Source organism: Saimiri boliviensis, chromosome 7 (assembly GCF_048565385.1).
Source record: "Saimiri boliviensis isolate mSaiBol1 chromosome 7, mSaiBol1.pri, whole genome shotgun sequence".
Lineage (NCBI taxonomy): Eukaryota > Metazoa > Chordata > Mammalia > Primates > Cebidae > Saimiri > Saimiri boliviensis.
Genome location: NC_133455.1, coordinates 21,044,253 through 21,058,280, shown reverse-complemented (window position 1 = coordinate 21,058,280; position 14,028 = coordinate 21,044,253). Strand labels below are relative to the sequence as shown.

The 14,028-nt window shown below is 44.0% G+C and overlaps 1 protein-coding gene across 3 annotated transcripts in view; it reads left to right on the top strand.

Moving 5' to 3' along the window:
- The first annotated feature begins 204 nt into the window (after window positions 1-204).
- Window positions 205-14,028, top strand: part of TRAFD1 (TRAF-type zinc finger domain containing 1) — a 36,703-nt gene continuing 22,879 nt past the window's right edge. For 2 of the 3 annotated variants that reach the window (XM_039472012.2, XM_074402212.1), the window contains exons 1-4: window positions 205-295; window positions 5,866-5,924; window positions 12,110-12,245; window positions 12,384-12,437. In XM_039472012.2, the coding sequence (XP_039327946.2) occupies window positions 5,878-5,924; window positions 12,110-12,245; window positions 12,384-12,437 (237 nt within the window). In that variant the 5' untranslated portion in view covers window positions 205-295; window positions 5,866-5,877. Of the gene's footprint in view, window positions 296-326; window positions 529-5,865; window positions 5,925-12,109; window positions 12,246-12,383; window positions 12,438-14,028 lie in introns of those variants that run through there. The other variant, XM_039472013.2, reaches the window with a different exon arrangement.

Sequence of the window (14,028 nt, the reverse complement as noted above, 5' to 3'; positions counted from 1 at the left end):
GCTCACAGCTGAGCTCCCAGCCTCAAGGTTCCAGATGTGCAGGGACCAGGGCTTTCAGGGACACGCCCCCTGGGCCTCTGGGGAGCCAATTGACGCGCAGAAGGCGGGGCCCTGGGAGCGACAATGGTGTTATCCAATGGAACGACAGCCGGAGCTGCCCCTGGCCAATGGGCGCGCTCCTCCGCGATGGGCGGAAGTGGTGAGGCAGCTTTGGGGGCCGTTGTTCGGTGCGGGGCCTGACAGAGGAGGCTTGGTGTCTGCAGCTAACGAGTCAGCGTTTCTCCTCTTGTCCCTGGTGAGGCGTGGCGGCGACACACGGCTGGAGAGCCCCTGTGGCCTCCAGTTCAGGAAGGGTCCGGCATCCCAAGGGAGGGTGTGTGGGCGAGGGGTCTCTGGGCCCGGGGTCGCGGCTGTGAGGAGAGGATACCGGCGCCGCGGCGTCTCAGGCACCTGGAGAAGGCCGCGCTTTCTCTTCAGGAAACCGCGGCCTCGACGGCCCCCAGTGACGCCGCCCCCTTCGCGGCCTAGGTTAGCCCGGGGAACTGGGAAGCGGGCGTCGTCCGCAGCGCGGCTGTCGCCACCGCGCCCCGGGTGGATCTGGACTAGGGGCCGGCCTGGGCCTAGAGCCCGAGCCTCGAGCTGCCGGCGTCGGGGGTTGCGAGTGGCCTAGTGCGGCCTCGAGGCCGAGGGATCCGAGTCCGAGCTCCCGCTCCCACCCGCTGGTGCTGCGGGAAACTCAGGCGGCCTTCCGCTTTCGTAGCCTCTAAGGTGGGGATCCAGACTTTCACTTCCTAGGATTGTGGTCGGGAGTAAAAGATTGTCCGGGTGAGCGTTCGGCAATCGCTGTTATTTGAGAAGCCGCTTGCTTCTTCACGCCCCATCACCGACTTTGCTGGGGAAGGCGGCGATGGGAAACCGCCTTAGGGGGTCTAGACCCAGCAGTGGAAGCTCCGCCGCCTCAGGCAGGCGGACGGTCCCTCTGCAGACCGGAGACATCTAGCCGACCCCCGACGGTCTCCTCATCAGCTCGAAGACTTTTCTGCACCTCAGCTCTTTCACGCATTCGCCCATTTTCTTGAGCCTTTGATGTGTTGTCAGTCCTCTGCCTGAAGAATCTGAGGCCCAGGGAGGTTAAATCTGGCAGGACCAGCCGGAACTTGACCCCCAGAGGGGGACCCTGCAGGCCACCCCCAGTCTCCTTGCAGCTGGAAAAGCCAGCACCTGCCACGTCTGAGCTCTGGCCTTAGTTTAGAGTTGGCCACTCAGTGGGCTGGAATAGAACACACCTGAAATCGGTCGGACAGCCCTGAAAAAGGTATTTAGGCCAGCCATCCCTAGTTGCAATTTCATATCAGAGTGAATATCTTTTTTTTTTTTTTTTTTTTGCGGGGGCGCGGATATGGAGTCTCCTGTTGTTCAGGCTGGAGTGCAGTGGTGAGATCTTCGATCACTGCAACCTCCGCCTCCCGGGTTCAAGTGATTCTCCTGCCTCAGCCTTCTGAGTAGCTGGTGGGATTACAGGCGCCCCTCACTGGCTGATTTTTGTATTTTTAGCAGAGTCTTGTTTTCACCATGTTGGCCAGGCTGATCTTGAACTCCTGACCTCCAGTGATCCGCCCACCTCGCTCTCCCAAAGTGCTGGGATTACAGGCCTGAGTTGCCGCACCTGGCCCAGAGTGGTTATCTTGAATCATTGTCATTCCCTAGTTTAAAGGCCTTTAGTGATTTACTGTTGAGCTTGGAATCTAATCCAATATTCTTTCTGTTTTATATGAAAAGACCTCCTTGAGTCATTCCCCTTTTTTATTATGCTCTTCCAGATCTACCTTTACTTTCTCTTTCATTGCTTTTAGGCCTTTTGCCCTTCCCACCACCTGGATGGATTTTCCCCCATTCCCATCCTCTGTCTTTGTCTTTTCATGGTTGGCTCTTGTACTTCAGTGCTTAGTTTAAATGTCATCTCTTCAGAAAGTTATTCCCTGACCACTCTTATCTAATTAGAGAAGATTTGCCTCTACTCCACCTCATTTATTTGTAGTTTTTTTGTATTTTATATGTATTTTTTTGCTTATTGTTTTTCTCTACCACTAAATTGCTTTTTCAGAGACGATATTTCCTTAGTTTGTAAAGTATTCTTACTGCCAGGGCACAATGGCACACCATATGGTCTGGGACTGCCTCAACCTCCTACCTTTCACTTCATCCTCCCACCTTTCACTTCATCCTCCCAAGTAGCTAAGATTACAGGCATGTGCCACCACACTCACCTACTTTTTTGCTTGCTTTTTGTAGAGATAGGGACTTACTATGTTTCCTGGCTGGCCTTGAATTCCTGAGCTCAAGTGATCTACCCAACCCAGCCTTCCAGAGTGCTGGGATTACAGGTGTGAGACACTGCACCTGGCCCACAGTATTGTCCTTTTTGTTATTTTTATTTTTTTGAGATGGAGTCTCACTCTGTTGCTCAGGCTAGAGTGCAGTGGCCCAATCCCAGCTCACTGCAACCTCCCCTCCTGGGTTCAAGCAGTTCTCCTGCCTCAGCCTCCTGAGTAGCTGGGTTTACAGGTGCCCGCCACCACACCCCGCTAATATTTGTATTTTTAGTAGAGAATGGGTTTCACCTTGTTGGCTAGGCTGGTCTCGAACTCCTGACCTCAAGTGGTCCACCTGCCTTGACCTCCCGAAGTGCTGGGATTACAGGCACCGTATTGTCTTAATTAAACATGTTGAACAAATGACTACATGTTTTGAAAAGTGGTAGTTGGCTTAATGCCAAAACTTTTAAAAAAATCCTATTGGGGTCGGGCGCGGTGGCGCATGCCTGTAGTCCCAGCACTTTGGGAGGCCGAGACGGGTGGATCACAAGGTCAAGAGATTGAGACCATCCTGGTCAACATGGTGAAACCCCCATCTCTACTAAAAATACAAAAAATTAGCTGGGCATGGTGGCACGTGCCTGTAATCTCAGCTACTCAGGAGGCTGAGGCAGGATAATTGCCTGAACCCAGGAGGCGGAGGTTGCGGTGAGCCGAGATGGCGCCATTGCACTCCAGCCTGGGTAACAAGAGCGAAACTCCATCTCAAAACAAACAAACAAATAAAATAAAACCCTATTGGGGGCAGGATTTAAGACCATTTTTGTATCATGGAAAGGAATAATCTAAACAATGGTAGTAAAGTTGCCAGTGCTTTGCTTTCTGCATTGACAACTTGTTTAAAAAGGAGGAGAAACTTCATAGTGAAGAAACTTGGCAGACACCTTATCAACTATGTGATCAGAGTTTACATCAATAGTAAAATAAGACTGTTGACATCATGTATCTTCTGATACAAGGCGCTGAGATGAGCACAACATGATTTCTTTTTTGAGATGGAGTCTTGCTCTGTCATCAGGCTGGAGTGCAGTGACACGATCTTGGTTCACTGCAACCTCTGCTTCCCAGATGTTTTTTTTTTTTTTTTTTGAGACAGAATCTTGCTCCTTCTCCAGGCGCCAGGCTGGAGTGCAGTGGCGTGATCTTGGCTCACTGCAACCTCCGCCTCCCGGGTTCAAGCAATTCTCCTGCCTCAGCCTCCTAAGTAGCTGGGACTATAGGTGCACACCACCATGCCCAGCTAATTTTTGTGTTTTAGTAGAGACGTGGTTTCACTATGTTGGCCAGGATGGTTGCGATCTCTTGACCTTGTGATCTTCCCGCCTTGGCTTCCCAAAGCGCTGGGATTACAGGTGTGAGCCACTGCGCCCCGCCTCAGCCTCCCAGGTATAAGTGATTTTCCTGCCGCAGCCTCCCAAGTAACTGGGATTACAGGCATGCACCACCACACCCAGCTAATTTTTGTATTTTTAGTACAGATGGCGTTTCACCAGCACAACATGATTTCTATGGTGTTCTTACTAAAATTGTATAACTTAAATTTAATCATGAGAAAATATCAGACAAACCCAAATTGAAGGACATTATATAAAATAACTGGTTGGTTGGGCACGGTGACTTACACCTGTAATCCTAGCACTTTGGGAGGCCGAGGCGGTTGGATCATCTGAGGTCAGGAGTTTGAGACCAGCATGGCCAATATAGTGAAACCCTGTCTCTACTAAAATACAGAAATTAGCTGGGCGTGGTGGTGTACACCTGTGGTCCCAGCTACTTGGGAGGCTGAGGTGGATGTTGCAGTGAGCCTAGGTTGCACCACTGCACTCCAGCCTGGGCAACAGAGTGAGACCCCCTCTCAAAAAAAAAAAAAAAAAAGTAGTATGCTTAACAAGGTCATCAAAGAGAAGGAAATATTGAAGAACTCTCCCAGATCAAAGGAGATTAAGTATAAGTAACAGCTAAATGCAATGTATGATCCTAGATTGAATACTGAACCAGAAAAAGGGTGGGATGGTGAATTTTATTTATTTATTTATTTATTTTAGACAGGATCTTACTCTGTCAACCAGGCTAGAGTGCAGTAGTAAAATCACTGCTCACTGCAGCCTTGACCACCTAGGCTGAAGTGATCTTCCCATTTTAGCCTTCTAAGTAGCTGGGACCACAAGTATGTGCCACCACGTCTGGCTAATTTTTAAATTGTCTGTAGAGAAGGGGTTTCACCATGTCGCCCAGGCTGATCTTAAACTCCTGGGTTCAAGCGATCCTCACAGCTCACCTCCCAAAGTTCTGGGATTACAGGCATGAGTCACTGTGCCCGGCTTATTGGTGAAATTTGAATACATTTTATAAATTAGTTACTAGTATTGTATTAGTGTTAATTTCCTGTATCTGAGAGTTTTACTATTGTTACTTATGATGCTTTTAGGGTTATTGGATGAAGTCTATAAGGGATGTTATTTTATTTATTTTTATTTATTTTTGAGATGGAGTCTTGCTCTGTCTCCAGGCTGGAGTGTAGTGGCGCGATCTCGGCTCACTGCAACTTCCAATTCTCTAGTTCAAGCGATTCTCCTCCCTCAGCCTCCTGAGTAGCTGTGATTACAGGCACATGCCACCATGCCCATCTAATTTTTGTATTTTTTTAAATTTTATTTTAATTTTTATTATTTTTTTAAAGATGGGGTTTCACCATGATGGCCAGGCTGGTCTTGAACTCCTGACCTCAGGTGATCCACCCACTTTGGCCTCCCAAAATGCTAGGATTACAGGCGTGAGCCACCGTGCCCGGCCAATTTTTGTATTTTTAATAAGGATGGGGTTTCACCATGTTGGCCAGGATAGTCTTGATCTTCTGACCTCGTGATCTGCCCACCTCGGCCTCCCAAAGTGTTGGGATTACAGGTGTGAGCCACTGTGCCCAACTGGGATATTATTATTGTAATTATTATTGAGTCTGCTCATTATTGTTATTTTTGAGATATGGTTTCACTCTATTGCCCAGGCTGGAGTGCAGTGGCATGATCATGGCTCACTGCAGCCTTGAATTCCTGGGCTCAAGCATTCTTCCTGAGCATTCCTCCTGCCTCAGCCTCCCTAGTAGCTGGAGATACAGGCACCACCATCCCTGGATAATTTTTTTGTGTAGATGGGGTTTCCCCATATTGTGGCCAGGTTGGTCTTGAACTCTTGGGCTCAAGTGATCTGCCCGCCTCGGCCTCTCAAAATATTGAGATTGCAGGCATGAGCCACAGTATCCAGCCTAGTAAAAGTATTTTATTATTTTAATTTTTTAAAAGTCCCTCATCTAATAAAATTATTTTAAATTGAAAATTTTAAAATAAGAAAATCCCAAGGGTGGATTTTTTGAATAAAATAATACACAGGTTTGGGTGACATTTTCTGTATGCTAGTTTTTTATTTTGTTTTTTGCATGTCATCTTTAAAGCAGAAATGAAAGAGAAAGTTCATGTCTTCCTTTGGTTTTCAGGAAGAGCTAAAGATGGCTGAATTTCTAGATGACCAGGATACTCGACTGTGTGACAACTGGTAAGACATTAAATCTATGAAATGTTAGTGGAATGAGGACAAACTAGTTTCTATAAAGGGTTGATTTATTTAGTGGTAGGTTAAAATTGGAGCCATACAATATTCAGTACAAATAAATGGCACTAGAGCTTTTTAACAATTTTGGATAAACTGCTTGTTTTAGTATTTTGATAAGATGGTTGGTTTATGCAGAATAAAGTAGTGCTAGAGCAATAGGTTGACTCTGGACTGTAGTTCCTGTCCTTAATTAATGACCTTTGGCAAGTCACCTTACTGCTTTGGAGTCTCACTTTTCTTTGTTTTTGTTTTTTTGAGAGGGAGTCTCACTCCGTCACCCAGGCCGGAGTGCAGTGGTGTGATCTTGGCTCACTTTAACCTCTGCCTCCTGGGTTCAAGCAATTCTCCTAATTCTCCTGTCTCCGCCTCCTGAGTAGCTGGGATTATAGGCGCCCACCACCACGCCGGGCAATTTTTGTAGTTTGTAATAGAGACAGGGTTTCACCATGTTGACCAGTATGGTCTCGATCTCTTGACCTTGTGATCCACCCACCTCGGCCTCCCAAAGTGCTGGGATTACAGGCTTGAGCCACCGCACCCGGCCCGGGAGCAAGGTTTAATGAGTTTAGTTCTACATCTAGCGACAGAGCAGTTCAACTAGAGTAGCTCTGTCTTAACTCTTTTTTTTGTTTGTTTTGTTTCTTTGAGAGGGAGTCTCACTCTTGTCACCCATGCTGCAGTGCAAAGGTGCGATCTCAGCTTACTACAACCTCCATCTCCCAGGTTCAAGCGATTCTCCTGCCTTGGCCTCTCAAGTAGCTAGGATTACAGGTGTCTGCCACCACACCCAGCTAATGTTTTGTACCTTTAGTAGAGACAGGGTTTCACCATGTTGGCCAGGCTGATCTTGAACTCCTCCTGCGCTCAGGTGATCCATCCGCCGAGGCCTCCCAAAGTGCTAGGATTACAGGCATGAACCACTGTGCCCGGCCTTTAACTCTCATTATAAAGGATTTTACTGCTTGTAAAAAAAAAAAGAGGTGTAGTTGAATTTTTTTTTTTTTTTTTTTTTTAAAGACAGAGTCTTTCTCTGTTGCCCAGGCCAGAGTGGTGCTGCACAGTCACAGCTCACTGCAGCCTTGACCTCTTGGGCTCCATTAATCTTCCCATCTCAGCCTCCTGAGTAGCTGGGACTATAAGCATGTAACACCATGCCTGGCTAATTTTTAATTTTTTTTTTTTTTATAGGGATGGGGTTTTACTATGTTGCCCAGGCTAGTCTATTCAAATTCTTAACGGGAGTCAAGCTTAATCACTATCATTTTGTTATAATTGAGTGAGTTAGAAGGAATGTGTCACGTTTTGAGTTTTAAATTAAGAGTTTTTTAACTAGTTAGTGACTGAGAGATGGCTAATGTTTAAAGTTTTTTCGGCCCCAAGGAAGGGGCTTGATTATTTTTTATATCTTGATTTAGGTAGGGGAGTGGAGTATCTAGCTGAAGCGGAATTTTATAGAAGTAGAAAAGCAGGTTAGAAGAAGGGGCTGTGGGCACAGGTGGTTTTTATATAATTATTAAGGGGGCAATTAGGCTTTTTTAATATAATGATTAAAGGGGAAATTTTTTTTTTTATAATAGTGGGGAGGTATGCCAACAGGATTCGGTTACAATGGTTACAAGTGTTAAGAACAGTACCTTTTAATGTTTCTAAGTGCAGCATGACCCAGTTATGTACTCAAACGGGCTGTGGTAAGGAGAGGGAAGCCATCTTGGCGTTTACAGCTAAAATGGAATCAGTTTGCTAGCCCAGGGTAGGTTATTACAATTTCCTGATTCAAAAACTCTTAGTGAAGACTGGCACAGTCTTGAATGTTAAGCTTTCTATTTTGGTGTTTATAACCCACATGAATTACAAGAAAGAACATCTCTTTCCTGATAAAATGAAACTAGTTGTAAAGTTAATCAGCTGGTTCCTGTTGGGGATTTCCTAAGAATTTATCTTGGTATATTGGTGCTATACAAGTGCTCTTACTACAAGCTGATGAAAAAAGCAAAGCAGAACTGTCTGCTATGTTTATTACTTTGTTTTATTTTCCTTCACTGGGTACTTCTTTCACAATGTGCTATGTTTAACTTACAAATTGTGATGGAAAGAGAATGTTTAATAAGGAAAATAGTTTGACTCATTGGTGGACTATTTGAGTCAAGTAACATTGTTGCCTTTTTTGCTCAGCCTAACTTTGGCAGAATTAGGATATAATTAGAGCAACGGCTGGTTTCAGTATTCTTTATCTGCTTGGAATTAAGATTTTATCTTGTTAAAGGTGTCTTGCCATATTATAGGATATTTGCTATGCTGTTTTCACTTTCTGCCATTTGGTAAGCTCTTTTAGTTTTGTTTGGGTTTTATATGTATAGCTACTGATAACAGAGTAATCAGTGAAACAAATCACAAGAAAACATGATTTTATAAGACAACAGACACATTGGTTTTAGCAGTAGTTGAGATACACCTGTTTTATTAGTCCACTCCACTTAGGAGGAATCTCAAGCCTAGGACATTATGTAAATAACTATGCTAAGAGAGTTAAAGGGTGAGGTAATGGAAAGCTAGTGAAAAACAAGGTTATTCAAAGCCAAAGAAATTAAAGAAAAAAGCAGATTAGCAAAGAAGGCTGACTAAACCTGTAAAGAATTGATTTCTGGCTGTTTGTGTTTAGTGTTTGGAAGCCTCTTGGGAATTTTTCTAGCAGCTTTGGTTTGCCTTTCAGTCATTTCTATCTAAATGAAATTTCACCTTAGCTCTTAATTGAGACTTTTAGCAGTTTTTTTTTTTTTTTTTTTTGGAGACAGTTTCGCTCTTGTTACCCAGGCTGGAGTGCAATGGCACGATCTCGGCTCACCGCAACCTCCGCCTCCTGGGTTCAAGCAATTCTCCTGCCTCAGCCTCCCGAGTAGTTGGGATTACAGGCACGCGCCACCATGCCCAGCTAATTTTTGTATTTTTAGTAGAGACGGGGTTTCACCATGTTGACCAGGATGGTCTCGATCTCTTGACCTTGTGATCCACCCGCCTCGGCCTCCCAAAGTGCTGGGATTACAGGCTTGAGCCACCGCGCCTGGCCTAGCAGTTTTATCTAGATATGGAATTGTGTACTCATTTATCTCACTTAAAACATCTTCATTTTATCTGAAGGTAGGAAGTAAGTATATTAGTATTTTGTCTGGTTGGAATGTTTCATAGGAATATGTTGGCAGTTAAATTTTAAAAGAAAAAGCCCAACAGGCAACTGTTTTATGTAATCGTTGCAAATATCTTTTATCTTTTTCTTTCAACATTTCCCAAGAGGTGAAAATGTGGAAGTAGTAAATACTTTGTGGTCTTACCTGACAGCTGCTTTTTATTCTTGCTGCTACATATTATGATGGAGTCGTTCTTAATATTTTTCATTTTCATTCTAAAGTTTTAATGGCCTTGTGTATGTAGTATATTTGATGTCAACAAGTTATCCTGAACAGCCTTGTAAAATAAACACTAGACATTTGGTGTCTTCATTTTTGCTACTAAAATAAAATTATTGCCAAAATTATGAGAAAGGAACCCAGATTTTCTTCACCCTAAGTGGTAATTACTGACTTTAATTTTCATGGCATTTAAACAAACATGATTTACAACCATAATATAGTATGCTTCTTTTACTTTGTTGGCATACCATAATATAACAGCGATTCCTTTCTTGCTTAGGTATTTTTAATGATTTTCATTTTTTACCATTCTGTGATACTGTAATGAAAATATTCATATATAATCTCAAAAGTGGAATTATTGTATTATAGAGTATATAATTTTATGGTCCTAGAAATGCATTTTCAGACTGTTTTTAGGCAGTTTATACTACCACCGGTAATGTATTAAGATAGTTTCACACATCTTTAAAAAGTTGAGATTTATTATTTTAACTGTATTAATTCAAAATGAGTGGTTTCCTTAGAAGGCTAGAAATTTGAGAGAAATATGGGAAGTTAAGTGTCAGGTTATTGTAATTTATCTCTTTATCCATTTGAGTTCTCTTCCCATCTCTCACAGTTGATTGTTCTGTCACCTTCCAGTGCTGCCTTGAGAGCTGCCTTGAGGTCCCTAGCTTGATAATTCCACCACTGGTTGAAAATGAATTTGCACTTTCTTGGTTTCTTGGTCTTTCAGATTGGAAGAATGACTATAGCTGGAGACATATCATTTATTTTACTTCGAAATGTTTCTTAGACAATGTCTGAATAATAAAGGTTATTAAAAGAGAAATAAGCTATAACAGTGTTGGAGAGAGTTTCTCTAGTATTCAGTTTCAGAGGCAAAATATGATATTAAATAATTTGTTTTATAACTGTATTGATTCTATTCATTTTATTTTTCTGAATCATTATTATTTTAGGTGCCTTCTTTAATGTACTCTTAAGCTGGTGAAATTGGAATTTTACAATGGTCCTATCTAAACGAGTAAAAGTAAGGCCTTTGAATAGAATGTATCTTTAGTTTGAGTGTATATATAATCTTTTCAAGTTTAAATGGTCTTACTCTTTCATGTAAGATTGTCACTTTACCTCCTTTTTTTTTTTTTTTTTTTTTTTTTTGGAGACAGAGTTTTGCTCTGTCACCCAGACTGGAGTGCAGTGGCATGATCTTAGCTCACTGCAACCTCTGCCACCCAGGTTCAAGTGATTTTCCTGCCTCAGCCTCCCAGGTAGCTGGGACTACAGGCGTGTGTCACCACACCCCACTAATTTTTTGTATTTTTAGTGGAGACGGGGTTTCACTGATAACTAGGATGGTCTTGATTTCCTGACCTCATGATCCACTCGTCTTGGCCTCCCAAAGTGCTGAGATTACTGTACAGGCATGAGCCACCACGCCTGGCCTATCTCCTTATTTTGTGTAGCTTAGATATGCTCTTTGATTGTACTGCCAAACTAAGTGATAATGGCAAAAATGAAGTGGGGACACCATACTGGCGGAGGAAAGGGTCCAGGATTTCCCTTTTGTACAGTTTTGCAGTGAAGTTTCTACCAACCCAGCCAGAGAGCATGTTCCTGTAATCAAGAGGCATCCAGCCTGCTTTCAAAGGCACATGAGACATAAAGGAGATTATTTCCCCTTCCCCTTTGACTATCCCAAAGCTGGCGTCTTCTCTTTTTGGTTTGACTTTTTGTGGAATAAAATCCAATGAAATTAAACTACTTGACTGAGGGAAAATAAGTGGTAGGATGGTTTTTCACTTGTTTTTGTTGTTGTTTTAGTTGGCTGTCTGTTTTAAAATAATCCTGGAGTATATCACTCTGCTTTGGGACATGGATAGTTTTGGAATAGCCCAGCTCCACTCTTGTTAGCATCTGATTTCATGTTGTGATCAGCTCTGACTTTGAGAAAGTAAAGCTGAGCTTTTAGAGGTAGTAGTGCATAGCACTGGTAACTCAGAATGTTGCACAGAAGAGTCAGCCTTCAGGATTTAGTTCTTTTTTTTTTTTTTTTTTTCCTTTTTGACACGGAATCTTGCTCCGTCACGGAGGCTGGAGTGCAGTGGCGTGATATCGGATCTCTGCAACCTCTCCCTCCTGGCTTCAAGCGATTCTCCTTTCTCAGCCTCCTGAGTAGTTGGGATTACGAGCACCTGCTATCACACCTGCCTAATTTTTTATATTTTTGGTAGAGGTGGCGTTTTACCATGTTGGCTAGGGTAGTCTTGAATTCCTGATCTCAAGTGATCCACCTGCCTCAGCCTGCTAATATGTTGGGATTACAGGCGTGAGCCACCGCACCTGTCCAGGATTTAGTTCTCAACCTCTCAAGTAGCTGGGATTACAGGTGCCCACCATCACACCCAGCTAATTTTTGTATTTTTAGTAGAGACGGGGTTTCACCATGTTGGCCAGGTTGTTCTTGAACTCCTGACTTCCAATGATCCACCTGCCTAGGCTTCCCAAAGTGCTGGGATTACAGGTGTGAGCCACCGTGGCCGGCCAAGATTTAGTTATTGAAAAGCAGGAATGGTAATAGTCATGAGTTTGTAGGCTAGGTATTCACTAAAAAGAAATAATGGAGACTAAAGATTGGACAGGACAGATTTCCATGTGATACCACTGTGGAAGAAAAGGCAGTCAGTAATGCTTGCCTTTTTCTTTGGCTTATTTCTGTAGCAAAAAGGAAATTCCTGTGTTTAACTTTACCATCCATGAGATCCACTGTCAAAGGAACATTGGTATGTGTCCTATCTGCAAGGAACCATTTCCCAAATCTGACATGGAGACTCATATGGCTGCAGAACACTGTCAGGTAAGCCACCAAGTACCCAAATGTTTATACATGTGTTATATTTTCTATTGTTATAAATGTATTCCATTTGCTATTGTACAATAACAAATGAGCATATTGTCACAAAGCCAATTTATTGATTCTCATTTTTAACTCTAGGTGACCTGCAAATGTAACAAGGAGTTGGAGAAGAGGCTGTTAAAGAAGCATGAGGTTAGTCCTTTTGCACTATGGAGTGTGTTTCTATGGGACCAGTCCTACTGAGATTACAGAGCCACATGCAAAGCAGAAAGGCATTCTGGTTGAGTCTTAGTTCTCTAGGAGCTCACATGCATACTGTCTCTCAAAGCCTGTTTGAAGCCTTGACTATGTGACTGCTGCCAGATTCGGCTACCTGGCTGTTGGAACTCCCTTGTGTATATTGAGACTCCCAAAGTATCTCCCTTTGGAACTGCGTCTGTCGTTGCTGATGGGGTTTGGTTATTGGCAGCCTCACTGAATATGAAGCCAGCCCTGGGGTTGCCAGTATGGGATAACCTCTTTAGCACACAGCCTGCCTTAAATGTTGTCATTGCATTTTAAATTGTTGAGCACATGGATAACATGCTATTTAATCTGAAGAACTTCTTTAGCATTTGGTGAGAGAGAATAGAGTATTATTTGCTCGCTTGTTGAGATAAATAAAACTGGCCAAAGGATTTTTTTTTTTTTTTTTTTTTGAGACGGAGTTTTGCTCTTGTTACCCAGGCTGGAGTGCAATGGCGCGATCTCGGCTCACCGCAACCTCCGCCTCCTGGGCTCAGGCAATTCTCCTGCCTCAGCCTCCTGAGTAGCTGGGATTACAGGCACGTGCCACCATGCCCAGCTAATTTTTTGTATCTTTAGTAGAGACGGGGTTTCACCATGTTGACCGGGATGGTCTCGATCTCTCGACCTCGTGATCCACCCGCCTCAGCCTCCTGAAGTGCTGGGATTACAGGCTTGAGCCACCGCGCCCGGCTGGTTTTTTTTTTTTTTAAGTAGAGACAGGGTCTTGCTGTGTTGCCCGGGTTGGTCTTGAACTCCTAGGCTCAAGTGGTCCTCCTGCCTCGGCCTGCCAAAGAGCTAGGATTACAGGCATGAGCCACTGTGCTCAGCCTAAAGTTGGTTTTTTTTTTTTTTTTTTTTTTTTTTGAGACGGAGTCTCTCTGTGTCGCCCAGGAGGCTGGAGTGCAGTGGCATGACCTCGGCTCACTGCAACCTTCATCTCCCGGGTTCAAGTGATTCTTCTGCCTCAGCCTTCTGAGTAGCTCGGATTACAGGCATGCACCACCACGCCCAGCTAATTTTTGTACTTTTTTTTTCTCGTTCTGTCGCCAGGCTGGAATGCAGTGGCACTATTTCGGCTTACTGCAACCTCTGCCTCCTGGGTTCAAGCAATTCTCCTGCTTCTGTCTCCCAAGTAGCTGGTACTACAGGTGCAAGTCACCACGCCTGGTGATTTTTTTTTTTTTTTTTTTTTTTTTTTGAGACGGAGTTTCGCTCTTGTTACCTAGGCTGGAGTGCAATGGCGTGATCTCGGCTCACTGCAACCTCCACCTCCTGGGTTCAGGCAATTCTCCTGCCTCAGCCTTCTGAGTAGCTGGGATTACAGGCATGTGCCACCATGCCCAGCTAATTTTTTGTATTTTTAGTAGAGACGGGGTTTCACCATGTTGACCAGGATGGTCCCGATCTCTTGACCTCGTGATCCACCCGCCTCGGCCTCCCAAAGTGCTGGAGTTACAGGCTTGAGCCACCCTGCCTGGCAGGTGATTTTTTTTCT